The sequence below is a fragment of the Vigna angularis genome, chromosome 4 (assembly GCF_016808095.1).
Source record: "Vigna angularis cultivar LongXiaoDou No.4 chromosome 4, ASM1680809v1, whole genome shotgun sequence".
In the NCBI taxonomy this organism is placed as follows: Eukaryota; Viridiplantae; Streptophyta; class Magnoliopsida; order Fabales; family Fabaceae; genus Vigna; species Vigna angularis.
In genome coordinates this window covers 25,581,833-25,602,181 of record NC_068973.1, presented here as the reverse complement: position 1 = coordinate 25,602,181, position 20,349 = coordinate 25,581,833, and the positions used below count along the sequence as shown (strand labels likewise).

The following is a 20,349-nucleotide window of genomic DNA, read 5'->3' as shown; positions in this document are numbered from 1 at the left end:
TCTTCCATTGTTTAACTTATCCATATCATGGGCAAAATGCTTCTAGCGAATGCAAACACAAACACATTATTAACGTTAGCTTATCTTTTATTGCTATTTCATCTTTACCTATGAAATACTGAGGAGAAGCTTTCAAGCTATTGTCTACATAATAAACTTGCTTCCTACTCATGTCCTACAAAATAGGTTTCCATGAGTTGCTGTTTAACAAATTCCCTGCCTATGCTTTTCTCAGAACTTTTGGGTGCTCTTATTAGCCAATGCTTCGACCTTACAATTCTAACAAGCTAACCTTACTACATTTGTCTTGCAACATCAGGTAAAATATATATTTCTTGGCATGTTATTATTTTAAGGTGATTAATACATCATATGAATCTCATTCAGATCTTTAGTTTATTGAGCTTTTTTGAATCTGCTAAAAATATAATTATATGAGCCAGGTAGATAAAATCAATATATTCATTTTTTTTTCTACTAAACATACAAAGAAATTTAAAAATTAAGGAATGTCCGAGCAACTGAAGTTACAAAAAATTCAACTTAAATACAGTGACCTTAATATCTAGCTTCTACGGAATAGCACCATGATGACTTACAATAATATCTATCATTTTATTTTAATTTTGTAGGAAAAAGAAGTGCTCAGAAATCCGGGTTCTTTTTCACTTTAAATCAGGGTAGTGATTGGGAAGAAATGCACGAGTGTAATCGGAATCAGTATTATCTGATGATTGTTCTTGCTCTGCAACAAGCATAAGCATCTCTAGTCGCTTGTCGAATTGCAAAGCACTCTCATCTCTCTTGTCAAGCTCAGCCGCTTCAATTGCAAGCCATTTCTCACGTAAATCATCAAGAAGATTTCCTTGATCAGTATTAAGAGGAGATCCAGGAATACTAGGGACAGTGGTACGAAGGGACGAGTCTCCAGATGGTGGAGGCAAAGTCAGCAACATTGCCCGGAACTCTTTACTATCAGCAAAAGTTTCAAAATTGCAAGCAATGGTGTCAAGACAATACTCCCGAATCTTGAAAACACCATACCTGGACAAGAACAAATATTCAATGGACACAACTAACTACATATTCACCATATAGCATAGAATAATGAGAACAAAGATAACTTATCCAGTGGGAAAATACGGAACATAGGTAATTCACAATAGCAGGACTTGTGACACTTTGCAGATAGGACCAGGCAATCATTTAACAAAAATATAATTTCTCGTTACACCAATCTTAAATCCAATTAGTGCAGGGATGATAGACAAGAGTAAACAAAATAAATGTCTTTCCATTCTCATATTTATTCCCAAATTTTGTGCAGTAATAATTTCCAAAAGATAACGATCTTTAATTGATTCACTTTTGGTTCTCCCTTTCAAATTTCATCCTCCTCGTGATGCAAAGTGATATCTGACATCTACATTCTAAATTACCTAACCTACAAAGTTGAATAACCTATTTGGATAAATAGCTTAAATAAAGGGAATTCTAGAGTCTGCATTTTCAATTACCTACCAGTCCCCCTGTACTGTTTTCTACTTCTAAATATATTTTCAGGTATTCTACAAACAGTTGATGTTAATTAGGATGTCAACCAAATTAGGATAGTAATCAACATAGTGATGTTTTTGTAAACCTATTTTCATCGGAAAAATAAAGGATTTTAGTCAAGTAGAACTTATCTTAATAAGCTGTACAAACACAAGTAGAGTCTAAAATAAACTTTAAGGCAAGTAGTACAGCATGAGATTTGAAAAGTATTGAAACAATCCTATAAATAACTTGAAAAAGATTAAAGTCAATGAGAAAATATTTTTATTGAATTGAATTTTAAACAGTAAATCAGCCTCTCTATATATAAAGAATGCTAACCCTAAAGTAAAGATTACAAAAAGATCTCTAAAATCTTCTAACAGCTTATAACAACACACTTGTAATTAATTACAATATCATATTGTAGCTTATCAACTATATTTTCTCCTTAATCATCAAAATGTAACAAAAACATAAGAGTCAAGGAAGAATTTCTTCCCATGAAGCACAAAAGTTTCTCCTATTTGAAGTGTCACAATGCAGAACACATTTTCAACACCAACACCTGTCAGTGACTAGTGTTAAACACTTCTCATTAAGTGTCCAATAAAAAGATTATCTTTTCAGCTTGAATACTTCAGTCAACACCTCTACATAGTTCAATCCATAGGAATGGACAAAAGATGCCTTATCCCGCAAGCCACAGTGATGTCAGCTACATGGATCACATGAAACAATTTGTTTTAACCATGTTATTGGTATATATTACTTATTGCCGAAACCAATGACTAATATCATCAAAGACCTTGAGCGCACACAGGTAAGTATTGTCCTCCTAACATTTACTCTAAGAGGCTAAACAGATATTATTTACCATAAGGTCTCTCTAAATTTTATATTTCCTCCAATATCTTTCTTGGTTAGACTCTTTTTACAGGGCTAAACAAAGGAAGATATAGTCCTCACTGGTGCACACACTAATGTTATTGAAAATATATTTATTTCAATCTTCTACAAAAGTCAGGTTAAAATATAAAAAAAAGCAACCCCTCTTCTGTAGTTATCATAGAAAAGACATAGAAAGTAAGTTTGAGAAGGTAAATACACCATTTATCCTCTTATTTTTGTAATTTTTGTAAAGTAGTATGTTGTTTCATTGTAATGTCTACTAATATTCTTTACTGAGGCTCAATATTATAAGAATAAGATAGATATACATGAATATACAAATATTGATTATCAATTTAAATATTTTATTGTTACACATTTCATTTCAGTTAGGTGATTGTGCACGGTGTAATAGTGCCTCACATTTTATATATTAATTGCGCAAGAGTGTTTATGTCTATGTTGGAGCTCATGTCTATGTTGGAGTTCATGTTTCGTAGATCCCATCCGTCCTTTCATGCAAATATCAATGAAATAATTATATTGGTATGCATTAATATAAAATGGAGGGAGATTGGCAGAAAAGCAAATACATGTCTGCTAGTATTAACCAATGGCAATGTTCATCAAGTGAAACCATTTCCAAGTGTGGCAACAAGACATCAGCGACTGCACGCTTGAGAGGAAACAATAAATATCTAGAAGCAACATCAAACATTTCTTCAGCCTGTTCAAAACATATTAATATTAGATGACAGAGGGACAAACCACTATCACATAAGTTATATGGGTGTATACAAACCTGATCTGGATTTATGTCCTGCAAACGATCAGTGTACCTGGTCCAACAAGGGACAATTCAATCCATGAAAATATCTTTTTGAACGGAAAATTGATGTTATATATACAAACTACATTATTAAAGAAACTTCATCAAGGTAAACGCACTCCAAAAAAGGCAACAAAAGCATAAAACAATATAATACATAAATGACCTAGCACCAAAGCAATCTTCATAAAACTAAAGCAATATAAACAGGTTTTATTAATCAATCTCAAACTAATTGGACTCAACCAGAACACTACTTAAGAAACATCCAGTATGAATACAACAATTGATTTTGTTTGTCTATTTAGTAATAATTCCTACTTTCAATTTGTTTTGGCATGCCAAAAGTCTCACATTACCTAGTAGTCAAACTAAACACACACACACACACACACACACACACACACACACACACACACACACACACACACACACACACACACACACACACACATATATATATATATATATATATTAAAAAAGGTGAATCTCTAGACATAAGCATGCAATATCCTCATTGTAAAGCATTTAAGTCACATATAAATCAGACAAACCAGACTCTATAGAATATCCTCAGCTTACCATGGCAATAGTGCCACATGAAATCCCTCAAATATTTTCAATTTCCACATTTTATATCGAGGGAAGAAACTTACATATATTCAATCATTTTCTCAAAAGCTTCCTTGCTTAAGTCATGTTCTTCTACACAAGGAAGAGTGTCAACAGATAAGTCATGTTTCCCCTCATTGAAGTTCTTCATATGTGATAATCTTGCTCTGAAGTATTCTGACCTGGATGCTAGAATAACTTGATGACAGCGGAAAATATTTCTATCAACTTTTACACAAACATCAGCAAGATCATCCACAGATTTGGCCATCTGCATGGCATCCATCATAGAAATCAATTTATCTTCTTGACCACTTTCATGGGTTGAATTTGAAAGGGCAGTTAGAAGGATTCGATGCAAGGCAGCAGGAAGCCTGTCTTCTTCAGGAAGGGATAGACCTTGTAAAATATACCGTTTCTGAGAATTATCTACATTTCCCAACGATTTATAGTCTGCATATTTTTGATGAATTAGTTCTTTCTCAATAACTTTATGCAGTGATTCACATCTGCATACTTTGCAGATTCTCACAAGATCCTCCATATCATCAATGGCAATCTCTAATCTGTCTGAATAAAAGAAGTGTATAAGGCTATAAAGTGCAGGATATGACAATTTTTCCTTTGAGAATCTAACTTCATTGCGATCCTTCCAATCAGCAGTAAACTTTTTCTTGAAAAATGGTGATCTTGCACTTAATATGACTCTGTGAGTTTGAATACGTTTTCCTTGTACAATAAATACTACATCTGGAGGGAAGTGGCAGCAAATGGACCCCTGAGTGGATGAAACACCTATTCAATCATGATAATATTGAGTCCCAGCCTATGTATGCAGACATCATTATTTTTTGGGGAAAAAAAATAAAACAATTGCTACAACCAATGACATCATGATAGAGATCCAACGCCTATCAATAAATGCTTGGTAAGAATAGGGAACCTTTATTTACTATGAAATAAATGGATGAGAAGTAAAAGAGAAAGAACTTCCAATTGAGTTCCCTTGTAAACAAGGGATTCACCTTCCTGATTATGCAGGCAAACTAGAATGCCCAATTTCCTCTCTCAGTTCTGCCGACCTCCTATATACAGTGGCTCCCTTCCCCTCTTTTCCTAAGGATATAGATATAGATAGACGACTGTAGAAAGATAACTAACTTATTCCTGTTTTCTAAATAAACAAAAATAAAAAGGATAACTTACTTATTCCTACTTTTCTAGGTAACAATAAATACAAGGATAATTAACTTATTCTTATTTTCAAGGCTTTCTTATGAAAGTAAACCTGAGTTATAGGGGGATGTTTCCTAACACAACTTCTTTACAAGTCAATTAAGAGTTTTAGTAGTTCAGTTCTAAATCTGTATTATTCAAAGTCTACCTCTAGCATGCCTAGCAAACAATAAAGTTAGTGAACCTACTTTTTAAAAGCAATTATTTCTCCAAAACACGCTCTATCAATCATATGATAGGTATTTTACCAATTCAAGAATCATTTTTATCCTTCCATGTATTTGATAAGTTAATTATATCTAGAAACCAATGTTAAATATATCAGTTGATTATGTTAAATATATGATTTACCAACATTAAATAGGGTGATATAATATGATTTCATACAAAAATATCTTACAAAATATTTTCCATCAGTGGATACTGATTTTTTTCCTTATTATTGTATCTCTTCTTCACTATAAATAAGAATATTCATGTGTATTAAAATCAAATTCAACCTAATGACGGACAAGTACGTCTAGTTCAGACAACATGGGTAATTCACACTAAAAGTACTCACAGCTTCCACCAAGGGACAGCTTACAATGTAGAAGAGATAGGCAATATATAAATACAAGGACCCAAAGACATGTTGTCTTAAGATTTTGGGTTGAGAGTGGTGTCATGTTCTTTTGTATAGTTGGCTCATGACTAATTTCCTGTACATATTCTCATTTATTGATCCCCTTTAGTAGAACCTATCCACCACTGGCTCTCGAACAATGCTCGAGATTTTTAATTCTTGGTGAGACCGTTGGAGATCCCACATTGGTTAGAGATATAGTTAAATTGTAGCATATAAGTAGGTGAACTTCACCTTGCAAGCCAGTATCATGAGGTTGAATTAGGTCTAGAACCACACTTTCTAAAATTAGTATGAAAGTTAATCCAATGTCATTGATTAAACCACACAATTCAGGCAGTTCAACATAAATAGTGTGTAAAATAACAAATTCAAGAATTCAGAACAGGAGCTAAGTAAAATTTAATGAAGTAAATTCACTAATACAGGTTATATCACGCATTGTTTCTTTTCTACTTAGCATTACAATTTTGTTATCATATTCCCATTTGAAGTGGAGGACTCCTCTCATAGAAAATTTTGTATCCCACAAATCTGACTGTTAAGAACCTCAGATCAAAATTGTCATGAGATATGATTTGATTACATTGATAGAGATATGATTTGATAAGTGCATATCTTACCAAATATTTCACATTATTAGATATTGATTGTTCCTTATTATTGTATCTTTTCTTTATTATCAATAAGAATATTCATGTGTGTACACAACACACAAAATTCATTATATTCCTTCTCAGTTTCTTTCTCCTCATCATGATACTAGAGCGGTATTATCCTCCTTGACTTGTTCCATCACTAATTTTCAACAAAAACTTCTTCAATGGATCACATATACTTCAAAGCTAAACACGAAATCAATTTGGAGAGTTAATGGAAGGTTTGTTCGGGGAGTTTGTGTAACCAGTAAAATATGCTAAATTTTGTGACCAATCTAGATAACATTTAAGTGGTGGAGCAACTCACTTTTCTGAGAAAGAAAACACAAGACAAAGTGTAGCTGAAGCCAGGATATCCCATTTGATCTCTTTCCCTACGTGATTGAATTTCCCATTGAACTTCACTCTCACCTCAAACCCTAGTGCAACCTGCATTTGTTGTTGCTGGGTAGTCTGGGTTTAACTGGCTGATCTCAGTTATGGCTGAACTCTTCTCTCCTACAATCTTGGTGAGTGATAACTGGCTTGTTTTCTATTCAGTGTTTGATGTTTCTACATTATGTCCATGTAACTGTGCCCCTGTTTTAATGATTTGACGCTGTTTAGGTTTAACTGTAATTAAACTCTAGTTTTTCTGGTCTGAAAATGTCAGCTTGGGACTGGTGGTAGGTGAAATTTCCCTTTGGTTGTGGATATTTTGCCTATATATGTCACCCTAGATGCTAGCATACTGGTTTGCATTTTCAATATGATTTTGTATTTAGGTAGGATATTACATTATGTTATAATTACATGTTTTACACGTCTTCCTTGAGTGTGCACAAACCAACAAATAAATAAATAAATCCTACGCTGCGTCAAAACCTCTCTATCTGAGCTGTATCACTATCATTGTACAACAAAAATTAATCAATACAGCGCATTCCAAATTCTTGCAAACTTCTTGATCTATAGTTATGTGAATATTGCATGCATTACAGGTACTTGAACCCAGTAATTAAATTTTCACTAGAAAAATGCTTCACTGCTATGCAGGCTGAATTATGCGGAAGGGTGGAAAAAATTAGTAGTTTACACCCTAAACCTAGAGTCTATACAAGTGTGAAATGAAATTGGATAGTAGAGTAGCATACAAGCGAGGAAGGTGTCACGCAAAGCAGCCTGTAAGGGTTCCAAGGGCGGTGGCCGCGCCTCAAATGCCTTAAGGAGTTTCCGGACCTTGAGATTGAGGGCGGCATAGTGGCAGCGGTCGCCGTCAAAGGTGTGTTCGGAGCAGATGGCACCGTTTTCAAGGAGCATTCGAGCAGCGTCGAGGTGGCCGACCAAGCAGGCGTAGTAGAGGGCCACCGAGTCCCACTGGTCCCGCGCGTTGACGTTCACGCCTGTCTCCAGCAGGTACCGGAGCCGCTCCACGTCGCCAGCGCGGGACGCCTCGAATATGTCACCGTACGGCACCTTCTTTACTGGCACCGACGCCTCCACCTCCACATCCACTTCCACCTCCACCTCGTCAACCAATGTCATCGTATTTTTTGTGACTCAACTCAACTGTTCGATGGATGCTGCTTTGACTCTGCTTTCGCTCGAATTCCACCGAAACCAGAGAAAAAAAATAAAGGTTTTTTTTTTTTTTTAAATTTTTAGTAAATTATACTCTCAACTAATCACACATGTGCTTCTCCTTTTTTTTTCTTTTATACTTTTATTATTTTTATTTAAAAGAAATTAATAAAGGTCAAAATTATTATTTTATACAGATTTATAAATAGTAAAGTGTAAGATAATATTTGACGATTAATAGTTTATAATTTAAATAATAATGCATATTTTCAAAAAAATATTATTATGAGTTAAGTATTTTTTATTATTGGTTTTACATAATTTAAGAATATTGAATAGATTTCGTTTTTAATAATATATGATATGTTTAATAAAATAATGTTATTAGATTTGATATAAAAAAAAGTATATAAACATTAATTTAAGAGAAGATTTAAATATGTTCAAATATTATGTAGATATCGAATATTTTAAAAACTATAAATGTGAAGATACAAGGAAAATAAATAAAGAATATATATATATATATATATATATATATATATATATATATATATATATATATATATGAATGAATTACAAACAGTTTAATATTATGATTTTTTATTTTATTAAGGCTTTATGCAAACTCTTGATAAATGATTTTATTGTTGTATATCTCAAAATGCCTTAATATCCTGTTCTATAGTTTTGATAAGTAAATTTATTACTTTGTGGTTCTTGTATTTTATACTAATTATGGTTTTAAAATATGTTTAATAATAACACCTTGGAATATAGAAAAGTAAATATGCAAACTAGATTTCACACCAAATACATGTGCATCAACATTTGGAAAGCAAAGACTTCTATGCAAAGAAAGTCAGTAAAATGTTTAAATTATAAAACAACATTCAATTGATATTTACTAATTTCACTTTTGATAGTTAAAGTTGACCTATGGTTTCTTGGTTTATAAGCGGTCACTTTGTACTCACTAAATCTCAATATGAATTTATTGGTGTAATGTAGTTTTGGAAGAAGAATGAATAGAACTTGTAACAAATGTTAGGTTTATAGCATAGGGAGTTTAATGAGAAGACACAATATCAATGAGATTTAAATTTAATCATATAAAGAATTGTTACCACTCTCTACCCAAAACCTTAAAATAATGGGTTAATGGGTCTTCACCTTTATATGTTGCTCCACTTTCTCATTTCTACCTAATGTGGGATTTGGTCTCACTTGGATTCTCAACAATTCTCTCCCTCAAGGGTGATACCACTTGTTAGGAACAAGACAATAAAAGAGGAAAGAGAGAAATAAATGACACAATAATTTAATGTGATTCAGCGTACAAATGCTTACGTCCACAACTATAGTAGGAAGTATATTTATTTTGGTGTATCTTTCAACCTTTACAAAGGGTTGCTTATATAGCTTAATAGAGAACAACATCTCATAGTATTAAGCGATGTGGGACTAAATTAAGCTCTACAATACTAATAATTCTCTCACTTGAAGCTTGATTTACATTATCTAGTTGCATTCATCATCAATTACTCTTGAAGGCCAGTTGAGGCAATACAAAGCCTTAACTTATTTGTTGTGACAGTCTTGGTCAACATATTAGCTGGATTCTCTGCTGCACTTGTAATCTTCGACAAAGACAAGTCTCCAGGTTTCTAATAAAATGATACTTCAATTCAATGTGTTTGCATATAGAATGAAGAACCGGATTTTTAGCAAGATATGTAACACTTTGACTATCACTGAATGATGAAGGGTCATCTTGCTTTTTTCCTAATTTTTTTAGAAGGTTCTTCAACCATATTATCTCCTTCGCTGCTTCTAAGATAGCTACATACTCAATTTCAGTGATTAAGAGGGAGACTCTTCCTTGACTTCCAACTGATAGTTGTACCACCCAACATAAAAATGTAACTTGTTGTGCTTTTTCTACCATCCAGATCTCCTCCCAAGTCTGCATAAGAGAACCCTTGTAAAGTAAGATTGCTTCTTCTAAAAGACAAATTCATATTTGAAGTGCCCCTCAAATATCTCAATGTCCATTTCACACCTTCCTAATGCTTATTTTTGGGATTTGATAGAAACCTACTCATAAATTCCAATACATGTGTTATGTCAGGTTTGGTGCAAACCATAACATACATCAAGCTTTCTACTCTAGATGCATATGGAACTTTAGACATGTAAGATTCTTCTTCATCTGTTTGAGAAGATTTTCCTTTTGAAAACTTTAAGTAAGTTCCCAAAAGGTGTATTCTTGGTTTTAGTATTTCCAACATTAAATCTGCTAAGCAATTTTCCTATATATTTCTCCTGACATAAGTTCAAAATACCTTCAGATCTATCCCTAGAAATTCTCATACCAAGAATTTGTTTGGTTGAGCCAAGATCTTTTATTTCAAAATTTTCTGACAATTGTTTCTTCAATTTGTTAATTTATGTCATATTAGCTCATGCAATCAACATATAAAGCAAGGATGATATAACTGTCAACATATTTTTCTCACATAACGATAATGATCTTCTTCACATATGTGAAAACCTAAGTTTCTCATAAACTCATTAAACTTCTTGTACCATTGTCTCGGTGCCTATTTTAATCCATACTAGTTTCTATGAAGCTTGCATACAAGATTCTTCTTGCCTTGTGCTTCAAAACCTTATGGTTGTGCCATAAATATTTCCTCCCCCAAGATCCCCATGTAGGAATGCAGTTTTGACATCTAACTACTCTAGATGAATATTTCCTGCAGCTTCTATACTCAAGATAATTCTAATGGTAGTCATCTTGACAATAGAAGAGAAAATTTTTGTGAAGTCAATACCCTATTTATGTTGGAAACCTTTTACTATGAGTCTAACCTTATATCTTCTATTACTGCTTGGTTCTTCTTTTAACCTATAGACCCATCTATTTTGAAAAACCTTCTTTCCTTCTAGTAGCATGGTTAAAGACCATGTTTTATTCTTTTGAAGAGACATTATCTCATATTTCATTACTACGTCCCACTTAACATATTCATCTCCCTACATAGCCTCAACAAAATGCTCTGGTGCACTATTATCAATCGACAATTAATGTAATGAAGGAGAATACCTTTGTGGTGCTACAATTGTTTTGCTAGATCTCCTAATCATGACTTACGGAGTTTCTAACTCTAGTATGTGTTCTGGTTTTGTCTCAAGCTCTACCTATGTATTTTGTCTTTTGTTGACTACATCACTCTCTGAAATTTCTTCTAATGATACTTGCTATGGCTGTGCATTTACCAATTATGTAGTCTTGTCTTTATAGAACATGTTTTCATTAAAAGGAACATTTTTACTTTTGATAATTTTCTTATTTTGGTCATCCCAAAATTTGTAGTCATACATGTCAAATTCATAGCCAATGAAATAACATCGTTTTGCCTTAGGGTCCAATTTATCTATGTTATTAGAGTCCAATAAAATATATGAAGCACAACCAAAGACTTTCAAGTTTGAAAGACTTACCTAATTTCCAGACCACACCTCTTCCGGTAACTTATAATCTAAAGGAACAAATGGTCCTCTATTTATAAGATACCCAAAATACTTGGGTAGTGTTGACTAGATTCTTATACATCTTGCATTCAAGGTTCTATTCATTCTTTCTGCCATATCGTTTTGTTTAGATGTTCCTAGAATTATCTTGATCATTCTAATCCTGTTATCTGAACAAAAATTCTTGAATTCACCATGGTCATATTCTCCGCCATTATTAGACTTCAAACATTTAACATTTAAACGTGTTTGAGCCTTAACCTCCTTTTTCCACCTTTTAAACACAAAAATGACATTAGATTTAATCTTAAGAAATTATACCCATACTTTTCTTGTAGAATCATCAATGAAGGTTGCATAATATTGTGAACCGCCAAGGGATTTCACTGGAGTTAGCCCTTAAACATCTGTATGCACCAATTCTAGTCTTTCAACTTTAGACATCTTACATGTTTTGGAGAAGCTAACTTTTTTTAGCTTTCCAAAGATACCATGTTCACAAGGTCCAACATCAACATGTTTCATTTCTCACTCATATGTCCAAGCCTTTGATGCCACAAAGAGGAACTATTGCCAACTTCTGCAATTGATATCATATCCTCATATGCAATCGTGTAAAGAGATCCTTGCTTCTTTCCACGAGCAACAACAAGATTTCTTTTCATTTCCTTCCAATATCCATTTTCAAAAGTGGTGTAATGTCTCTCATCATCCAACTACCCTATAGATATTAAGTTTCTCTTTAAGGCAGGAATATGTATGACATTATTCAAAGTCCACACACACTTTCATTAGAGGTTCTATTGTTAATTAATATCATCTATTCCCACAAAATCAAGAGATTTTCCATCTGCAAGGTAAATCTTCCCAAAATTTCCAGAAACATAGTTAGATAATAATTTTAAGGAAGGTGTAGTATGAAATGATGACCCTGAGTCCATAATCCATGAGTTAATGGAACTTAACTACATAATAATGCAACTGCTATTTCATTTGTTGTTGCATTAGCTGATTGATCATAATTTCTAGAAACATAGTTAGATAAAACGTCTACAGGCTTTATTAACCATTCCTCCCCTTTCTAGACCCACATTATCTAAGTAGACAGAATAAACAAGGAAAATATGTTGTTAATCATCCACCAACATATGGCAAGAATAGATAATTTATTGTGTAGGAAAAGTTGTTTGAAATAAGTAACGTGTAATAAAGAAGCATCTTACAACGTCTAAAGCCAAAAGATGAAGTAATGCTTTCTAGACCAAACTGATTAAATGAATTAGAAAATCATAAACAACGTCTAAGCATAAGTGTCTCTCATCTAAATCTCTCAATATATAAGCAAAATAAGCTAGCCTCTTATGAAAATAGAAGTCCAACTCTTATATAACGTTAAGCACAAAAGAAATGTTTAAATAAAAACAGTCTTATATCAAGCAAAGCTTTCTATAGAGAATATCATCTAATAAGTGACCACTAAACTCTTTAGCCTTGAGAAAACATCTTATGATTATACCATTTGATGAATATATATATATATATATATATATATATATATATATATATGTATATATATATGTATGTATGTATATATATGTATGTATGTATTACCAAACGATGCATTTATAAGTGAAATGACAAATGACAAAATGTCTTGAACACGCTACATTGCTTAACATTTATCAACGTTCCAAACATTTAACGTGTGTATGAAAACATACTTCAATGCTTGTATACGTTGTTTCTTGATATCTGTGCAGATCAATAAAGTATAAAGATATGATCAGAATCACAACGCCCATGAAAAAGATATTGTGAGAAAAGAAGAACATTATGGGAATGTTTTCTTGAAGCCATTTATCTTGTCACATCGTAAAAGCTCAAATTTCACTTAAGGCTATGAGAAAAAGCTCTGAACCCTAGAAAGTAGACTAAAGTCAGACTTCACATCCAAAGGCTACCAACTTTTCAAAAGTCAACTTGTTATTGTAACAATCATTTTTCAAGAGAATATATATATATATATATATATATATATATATATATATATATATATATATATATATATATATATATATATATATATATATATATAAAGATCTTAGTCTTATCAACTCGTTAACCGTCTAAGAAGATGTTTGTCCTATCAACTCTTATACCAACAATGAAGACACACTACTAGAACACCTTTTAATGACCCTAAAACAAAATAAGAAGAGAATATCACCACAATAGCAAACATGAAAACTTTCAAAATTCAACATAACCTTTGTAAATGTTATTGGCTTTTGAAAACACTTAAAAATTGTGTAAACAACTCAAAAAATATCATTATGAATAGCTCCATATGCTTCAAAAGTTAACCAAAATGTTTAGAATGTTTATCTATTTATAGAGTTTTTAAATAATTGAGTTTAAAGATATTTTAACGTATTTAATTAGTTGAATCAAGCTGCTAAGCTATTATTCTAATTAAAATTTAAAAAATAGTTACAATGTTTTTTTTGTTAGCAAGAAAGAACAATGTGTCTTTGTGGTAATAGATTATAGGGTTAAATATGTTTTTGGTCCCTTAACTTTCAGCGAAAATTGGAATTAGTCCCTCTTCAAAACTTTGGACTAATTTAGTCCCAAAACTTTAGAAATGTCTAAATTTAGACCTTTTAACCAAATTTTGTTAACTTTATTTGATGTTTCAAACGCATTTCTTAGTGAACATTGAAGCAAAAATGTGTCAAATGATGTAAACAACTCAAATGCTATCATGAAACGCACTTGAAACATCAAATAAACCTAACAAAATTTAGTTAAAAGGACTAAATTCACACATTTTGAAAGTTTGGGAACTAAATTAGGCCAAAGTTTTGAAAAGGGACTAATTCCAATTTTCGCTGAAAAGGGACCAAAAACATATTTAACCCTAGATTATATGCTCTCATTATAATTACATAAAACAAGTTTAATTAATTATAAAATGTTTCAATGAATTATAATTCTAAGAGTTTAAAATACTTCAAATACTCTTTTGGTTGCATTGAATATTTTCACTTTATAATCAATTATTTTGTTCTAAAACCTCACAAAGAATATTTAATTGATTACATTTAAATCTTAATCAATTAAAAACATTGATAAATTTTTATGATTGATTTTAACTTTAGAGAAACATGATCACATTTTAATATAGATTGTATGTTGAATTTAAAAGTTCAAGGAAATACATAAACATAAAATATAAACATAAAATATGAAAAGCTAGACTCGTATCTAATGTCTTTAAACATATATCCAAACATCTTTATTTGTCTTTGAAGTTCTTCTTCAATATTATTTTAACAACATTCACTATTTTTATCCTTTATTTAATAATAATAGAACTTTGTTTATAAATTTATAATTCTGTTTATTTATTATTTGGCATGGCATATATAAATACTATGTATTGTAGTTATTAAATTAGAAAAAATAGAAAAAAGTATCTTTAGACGAGGGTGAGTCATACATTCATGATAAACTCATTAAGCATAGGTTTTGTCGAAGTGCTTCAGCAGCTTTGTTATCATTATTATCAATGTTAATTGTTTTATAATGAGCACATCATCATAATTAATGTCTCAATTGCCGTCTGAATAAAATACTGTTGTCAAGAAGTGCCAGACAATATTCATAGAAACATGAGTGATAGGGATTTCTTTTTAATTACAATAGTTTATCCTGTCACTTATCATCCTATTCCATCTTCTCTAAGTTGATTTGCCAACTCCTTTTGTCACTCACTTCTGAACATTAGTTTTGTTTCAGCAATGGGAGATGAGGTGATTCTGTTGAATTTCTGGTTAAGCCCTTATGGGATGAGGGTCCAGATTGCACTAGAGGAAAAGGGCATCAAGTATGAGAACAGAGAAGAGGACTTAAGCAACAAGAGCTCTTTACTCCTCCAAATGAACCCAGTTCATAAGAAAATACCAGTTCTCATCCACAATAGCAAACCCATTTGTGAGTCACTGATTGCTGTTGAGTACATTGACGAGGTTTGGAATGAACAATCTCCCTTGTTGCCTTCTAATCCTTACCAGATAGCACAAGCAAGATTCTGGGCTAACTATGTTGACACTGTGGTACTTTACTTCTTTCGGGTGTTTCGTTATTATGATTTCGAATGTTTTTTTTTTTTGTATTATTTTATCATGAATAAACTACATTGACACTGCTTTCTTTGAATTTCGCACAATATTCCTATATGTTTGAAAATTAAAAATTTCATGATTGACTTCTAATAGGTATATAAGCATGCCACAAGGTTTTGGATAACTGAAGGAGAAGAGAGAGAGGCTGCTGGGCAAGAATTTTTGGAGAGTCTGAAGTTATTAGAAAAACAACTTGGGGATGAGCCTTATTTTGGTGGAAACAACTTTGGTTTCGTGGATGTTGCACTTGTTCCTTTGTTCTGTTATTTTTATACTTTTAGCTTATATGGCAATTTCATCAGCGAGGCACAGTACCCCAAAATCATTTCTTGGGCCAGGAGGTGCATCCAAAGAGAGAGTGTGTCCAAAAGTTTTCCCCAGGAGCAGATGGTCAAAGAGTATATTTCCCAGAAGAGAAACAAAGGGTAGAGTATTGTCAGGGTTGCCAAAGAGCCTGCTGTTTCCCAGAAAAGAAACAGAGGCTATGTGTGTTGTGTCTTCTGAATAAAGGAATTACTGAGATGCATCTTTGGTTTTGCTGCTTATGTTCTTGTTAATGGATATTTATGATTGAATAACAGCCCGTGGATGTTTATAAATCATGATATTGATTTGCGTGTCAAAGATATATGATTTCTTTAGGCATAAATAACGGACAGAAAAATTATGTGCACAAAGTCACAACAAATTTCGTGAAGACAGCTTCATTTTGAAACTCATAACCAGTTTTGAAACCGCAATAATCATGCATATATATTATTATTAGGATTGCCTAACTAAAACAGAAGCAAATAGCAGAATCTGTTGCAACAGCAAAAAAAAAGTGTATCTCATACAGGCAAATTCTTACATCTTCAATAAACATCTATAGAGTTACCTTAATTCAATATAAATTTTGTCTTATAATCCAAAACAGCCTCATAGACCTCCTTTTCATCTGCAAGAGTTTCAAATACACTTTGTTTTTGCATGCATCTCTTAGCCCAGGAGATCAGTTTTGGACACACTGCCTCCACTTTGAAATTGCCAAAGGTCTCATAGGTATAAAACCAGCAATAGAAAGGAATGAGGGCAACATCAACAAACCCAAATGTTTCTCCACCAAAATAAGGTTTGTCTCCAAGAAACTCCTCCAAATGCTTCAAGCTCTCTAGAAAGTTCTTCTTTGCCACCTCTTGCTCATCTCCCTTAGAAATCCACACTCTCTTAGAAGCATGATACACCTGCCATTTTTTACCACATAAGTTGTTACCAACAGCTTTCTAGAACATGTATGCTTAGTTCTTAATCTTCTAATTTTGAAATTTACCTTCTGATCTACAAAATCAGCCCAGAACTTGGCTTGTGCTTTGTGGTAGGGATCCAAGGGGAGCAAAGGAGAATTGTTGTGCCAAACCATGTCAATATACTCAACAATGATGAGGGACTCACAGATTGGTCTTCCATGATGTATGAGAACTGGAATTTTCTTGTAAATTGGATTCATTTCTTGAAGCAAGGGGCTCTTGTTGGTGAGATCTTCTTCCATGTACTCATATTTTATTCCTTTCTCAGCCAAAGCTATCTTAGCTCTCATCCCAAACATACTGAACCTTGAGCCTAACAAAACCACCTTGGCCTCCTCCATCTTCCAACAACTGCACTATGAATTGAATTGAACAAATGTTTGAAAGTTTGGTTATCTTTTGACCAATAGAAGAGATATTTATCAACAAGTCGTTCTCAAACCAGACTTTGAAAAGTCATTGTAATGAATTATAAATAAACTTCTTTTAAGAAACATTTCCATAAATTCAGTGAAATTAATACATCGAATGACCCCAAACTACATATACTCAACTTCAAATTAACTCTTTCATAGCAATCCAATTATTGAATTTCAAGGAAAACACAACACACTTAATCAAAATTTAACTGTCTCTCTAATAAATTTATTTATCAAATTTAACTAAAATTCTGCATCTTCCATAAACATCGAAAAAACGTGAAGAAAGGTTATACGAAATAACAATTTTATGATTATATTGAAAACATCAAACATATTTAATACTCATTTTTAAATTATTCCAAATGTTTACAAAAAAATGTAAAATACTCCTAAATTATGCTTTTGGGTAATGCTTCTTAAAACTCTTAAGGCAATTGGTTATTATTTTAGTAAGTCATAGGAATATAGTAAAGTGTCGAAAGTTCAGAAAGGGAGGCTGCGAATTGGGCAATTGATTATGAGCTTTTTATGAAATAATAGATTTGGAAATAATAATTCCTTGATATTTTTATTTCAAAATGTTGAATTTAAATAAAAGTGAGAGTTTCTTAAAGAAATTATTCTTACAGAAACTTAGAGTGCAATCTTCATACTGGTAGTAGAATGTGATTGGATTGGATAATCTTGGCGTATGTTTGTTCGTGAAGGTTGAAATGTAGTTCGAAAAATTCTTGAACACTCAAGTCACCAAGAGTTGGATTAAAAATAACTTTTCTAGAAAGATTGAATCTAATATAGCTAATAAACAAGATGAAAGAAATATGTTAACTTCAATGATAAACTACTATGTACACGTCAATAGATTTGGTATTTCAAATACTTGGAATTTATTAATAAAATATTATATATTATTAGTGTAGATTTATTTATACATATACGGTTATGATTGTGTTATTATTAGATATTGTATAATTAATATTTATAACATATTAATTGTTGTATGATATTATACAGAATTTGTATTGTCATTATTTAAATAAATTTTTTCCAGATGAACACAATTTTCAATTTACTTTCTTTTAAGCTTAACATGGTATTAGATTAGGCTGGATCCTACCAAAGTTCTATCCAAGTAGTCTCTTGGTTTTTTCTAAATTTCTCTAGGATTGTTTAGTGATTTCTTCCTAATGATTTATTCTTTCTTAGCCTCATGTCTATTAGAAAGTATCCTGTCCTATCATTTGTCTTATTGACCATAACTTTCTAGCCTAAACATTCTAGTTTTAGATCTTTGTCAATGGTAAAAGTAGTTGGAATCATATTAATGGTATTAGTTCTACTCCTAACAAAAAGAGGCAAACAGATGATTATGTAAATTGGAATGTCCAAGATAATCAAGTCATGACATGGGCTACGTGGATCTAAATATTGATTTCAATGATAAAGACTCATTTTCATTTTAAGTAAATATGGTGTTTAGGTGATGAAGAAAGCTCAATAAAGATTTCCACGATAATCAAGGTTATCTAGATATGAAAGTTGACTTGTATGAGCTCAAGAAGAGATGAAGAGATTTCAAACAAGAACCAAAGCAAATGAAAATGGAAGTGTTTAAGCCAAACATAATGAACATAAAAACATTAAAATAAGGAAGAAAGAAGGATAAAAGATGGAAGACTAAAAATGAGAAGGGGACTAATGGTGATTGAAGTGCAGGAAAAACACTAGAAAGGGATACTAGTACAAAAACAATGTATCACGTTGTTGTTTTTTGGCCTTTCACGTCGAATTCAAGATCGACATCATATCGGGAGACGTTAAATTGACGTTCAACATAGAACAATTCGACGTTAATCAAATTAACGTCGAATTTTGTCAATATTCGACGTTAATCAAATTAACGTCGAATTTTGTCAATATTCGACGTTAATCAATTTTTTTGTTTTTTTTAATTAATTGTGATCTTTTTTTATAACTCTACGAGACCTGAAGCAGGAAAACAACAAATTTTAGTTTTTGATATTTTATAAAGCATGACCTATGAATGTGTAGTGTAGTATCAACAACAAACAATAACAAATAACAAACAAGTTCAATCAAACAACAACAACAACAAACAGGTTCAACCAAACAAAAACAACAAACAAGTTCAAAAAAACCTATGAAGGACAAGAACACGAAAATAATCGGTCAAAACAAACGAAAAGCATACCTAAAGTAGTTAATTAACATGCATTTGTAACAAATGAAAGAAAGATTACATGTGATGGTCGTCAAACTTCGTTCCAGAAAAGTTTGAGCAGAGAAGAGAGTATCGTGAGCTAAGATAAAGTGAATGAATTTCCAATCTCCCGCTCAAATTTTTATTGAATTCACTAACTTGTTAACGTCTAATGCTGAGGCATTCGACTTCATACGTAAATACATTTTCACCTTCGCGCCAAATATTTTCGCAAAATTTACCCAATATAACAAATTGACGTCGAATTACAATTCTAAACAATGTCTAATAATTGCATTTATTTACAAAAATGTCACCGATCATTTTTAACGTTGGTTATTCATTGGTTGCACGTTGAACGCGTGACGTTATACACTATTTTTGCACTAGTGGGGGAAGGGGGTTGAATAATGTTTTAATCGCAAATCAACACTTAATAAATATTATGGGTATGGCAGTGTCCTCAACCCTCATCATTACGTGTTACCCCCTGCAGTGTTGCCTACCTTAGAGCTCACAGTATTAGAAACTCCTTCTCGCTTCGACCCATTTCCTCTGCCAACGTTTGTCGCGCCTTCCGATGTTCTCTAATTGGTTTTCATTCTCGTAAACGTACCCATACTGGCAGGATATCGTCCTCATGTTCCCCCCACCCCCCTTTTATCTTCGCCCTGCCATTGTTCATCCTTGGGAAGAATCTCGCCTGTTCGATATCCCGCACCCTGTCCATCGTGATCAGGAGATCACG

General features: G+C 32.4%; 3 protein-coding genes across 5 annotated transcripts; 1 reads left to right on the top strand and 2 right to left on the bottom strand.

Moving 5' to 3' along the window:
• Window positions 1–446: 446 nt before the first annotated feature.
• On the bottom strand, window positions 447–8,027 carry LOC108332047 (BTB/POZ domain-containing protein At2g04740). 3 transcript variants are annotated; one of them, XM_017567147.2, is made up of 5 exons: window positions 7,522–8,017; window positions 3,913–4,663; window positions 3,230–3,266; window positions 3,021–3,154; window positions 447–1,044 (listed from the first exon to the last, which is right to left on the bottom strand). In XM_017567147.2, exons 1-5 carry the CDS (start codon window positions 7,910–7,912, stop codon window positions 666–668), a joined length of 1,692 nt encoding a protein of 563 aa, XP_017422636.1. In that variant the 5' UTR covers window positions 7,913–8,017; the 3' UTR covers window positions 447–665. The 3 variants fall into 3 exon arrangements, with proteins under 3 accessions (XP_017422636.1, XP_017422637.1, XP_052732332.1); XM_017567148.2 differs by having other exon boundaries at window positions 3,913–4,646; window positions 7,522–7,777; XM_052876372.1 differs by lacking the exon at window positions 3,021–3,154 and having other exon boundaries at window positions 864–1,044; window positions 7,522–8,027.
• A 7,096-nt stretch (window positions 8,028–15,123) lies between these two features.
• Window positions 15,124–16,101, top strand: LOC108331125 (probable glutathione S-transferase). The gene is made up of 2 exons (XM_017565756.2): window positions 15,124–15,603; window positions 15,766–16,101. Exons 1-2 carry the CDS (start codon window positions 15,289–15,291, stop codon window positions 16,099–16,101), a joined length of 651 nt encoding a protein of 216 aa, XP_017421245.1. The 5' UTR covers window positions 15,124–15,288.
• Window positions 16,102–16,449: 348 nt separating this feature from the next.
• On the bottom strand, window positions 16,450–17,350 carry LOC108331002 (probable glutathione S-transferase). The gene is made up of 2 exons (XM_017565609.2): window positions 16,982–17,350; window positions 16,450–16,895 (listed from the first exon to the last, which is right to left on the bottom strand). Exons 1-2 carry the CDS (start codon window positions 17,297–17,299, stop codon window positions 16,551–16,553), a joined length of 663 nt encoding a protein of 220 aa, XP_017421098.1. The 5' UTR covers window positions 17,300–17,350; the 3' UTR covers window positions 16,450–16,550.
• Between the last annotated feature and the right edge of the window lie 2,999 nt (window positions 17,351–20,349).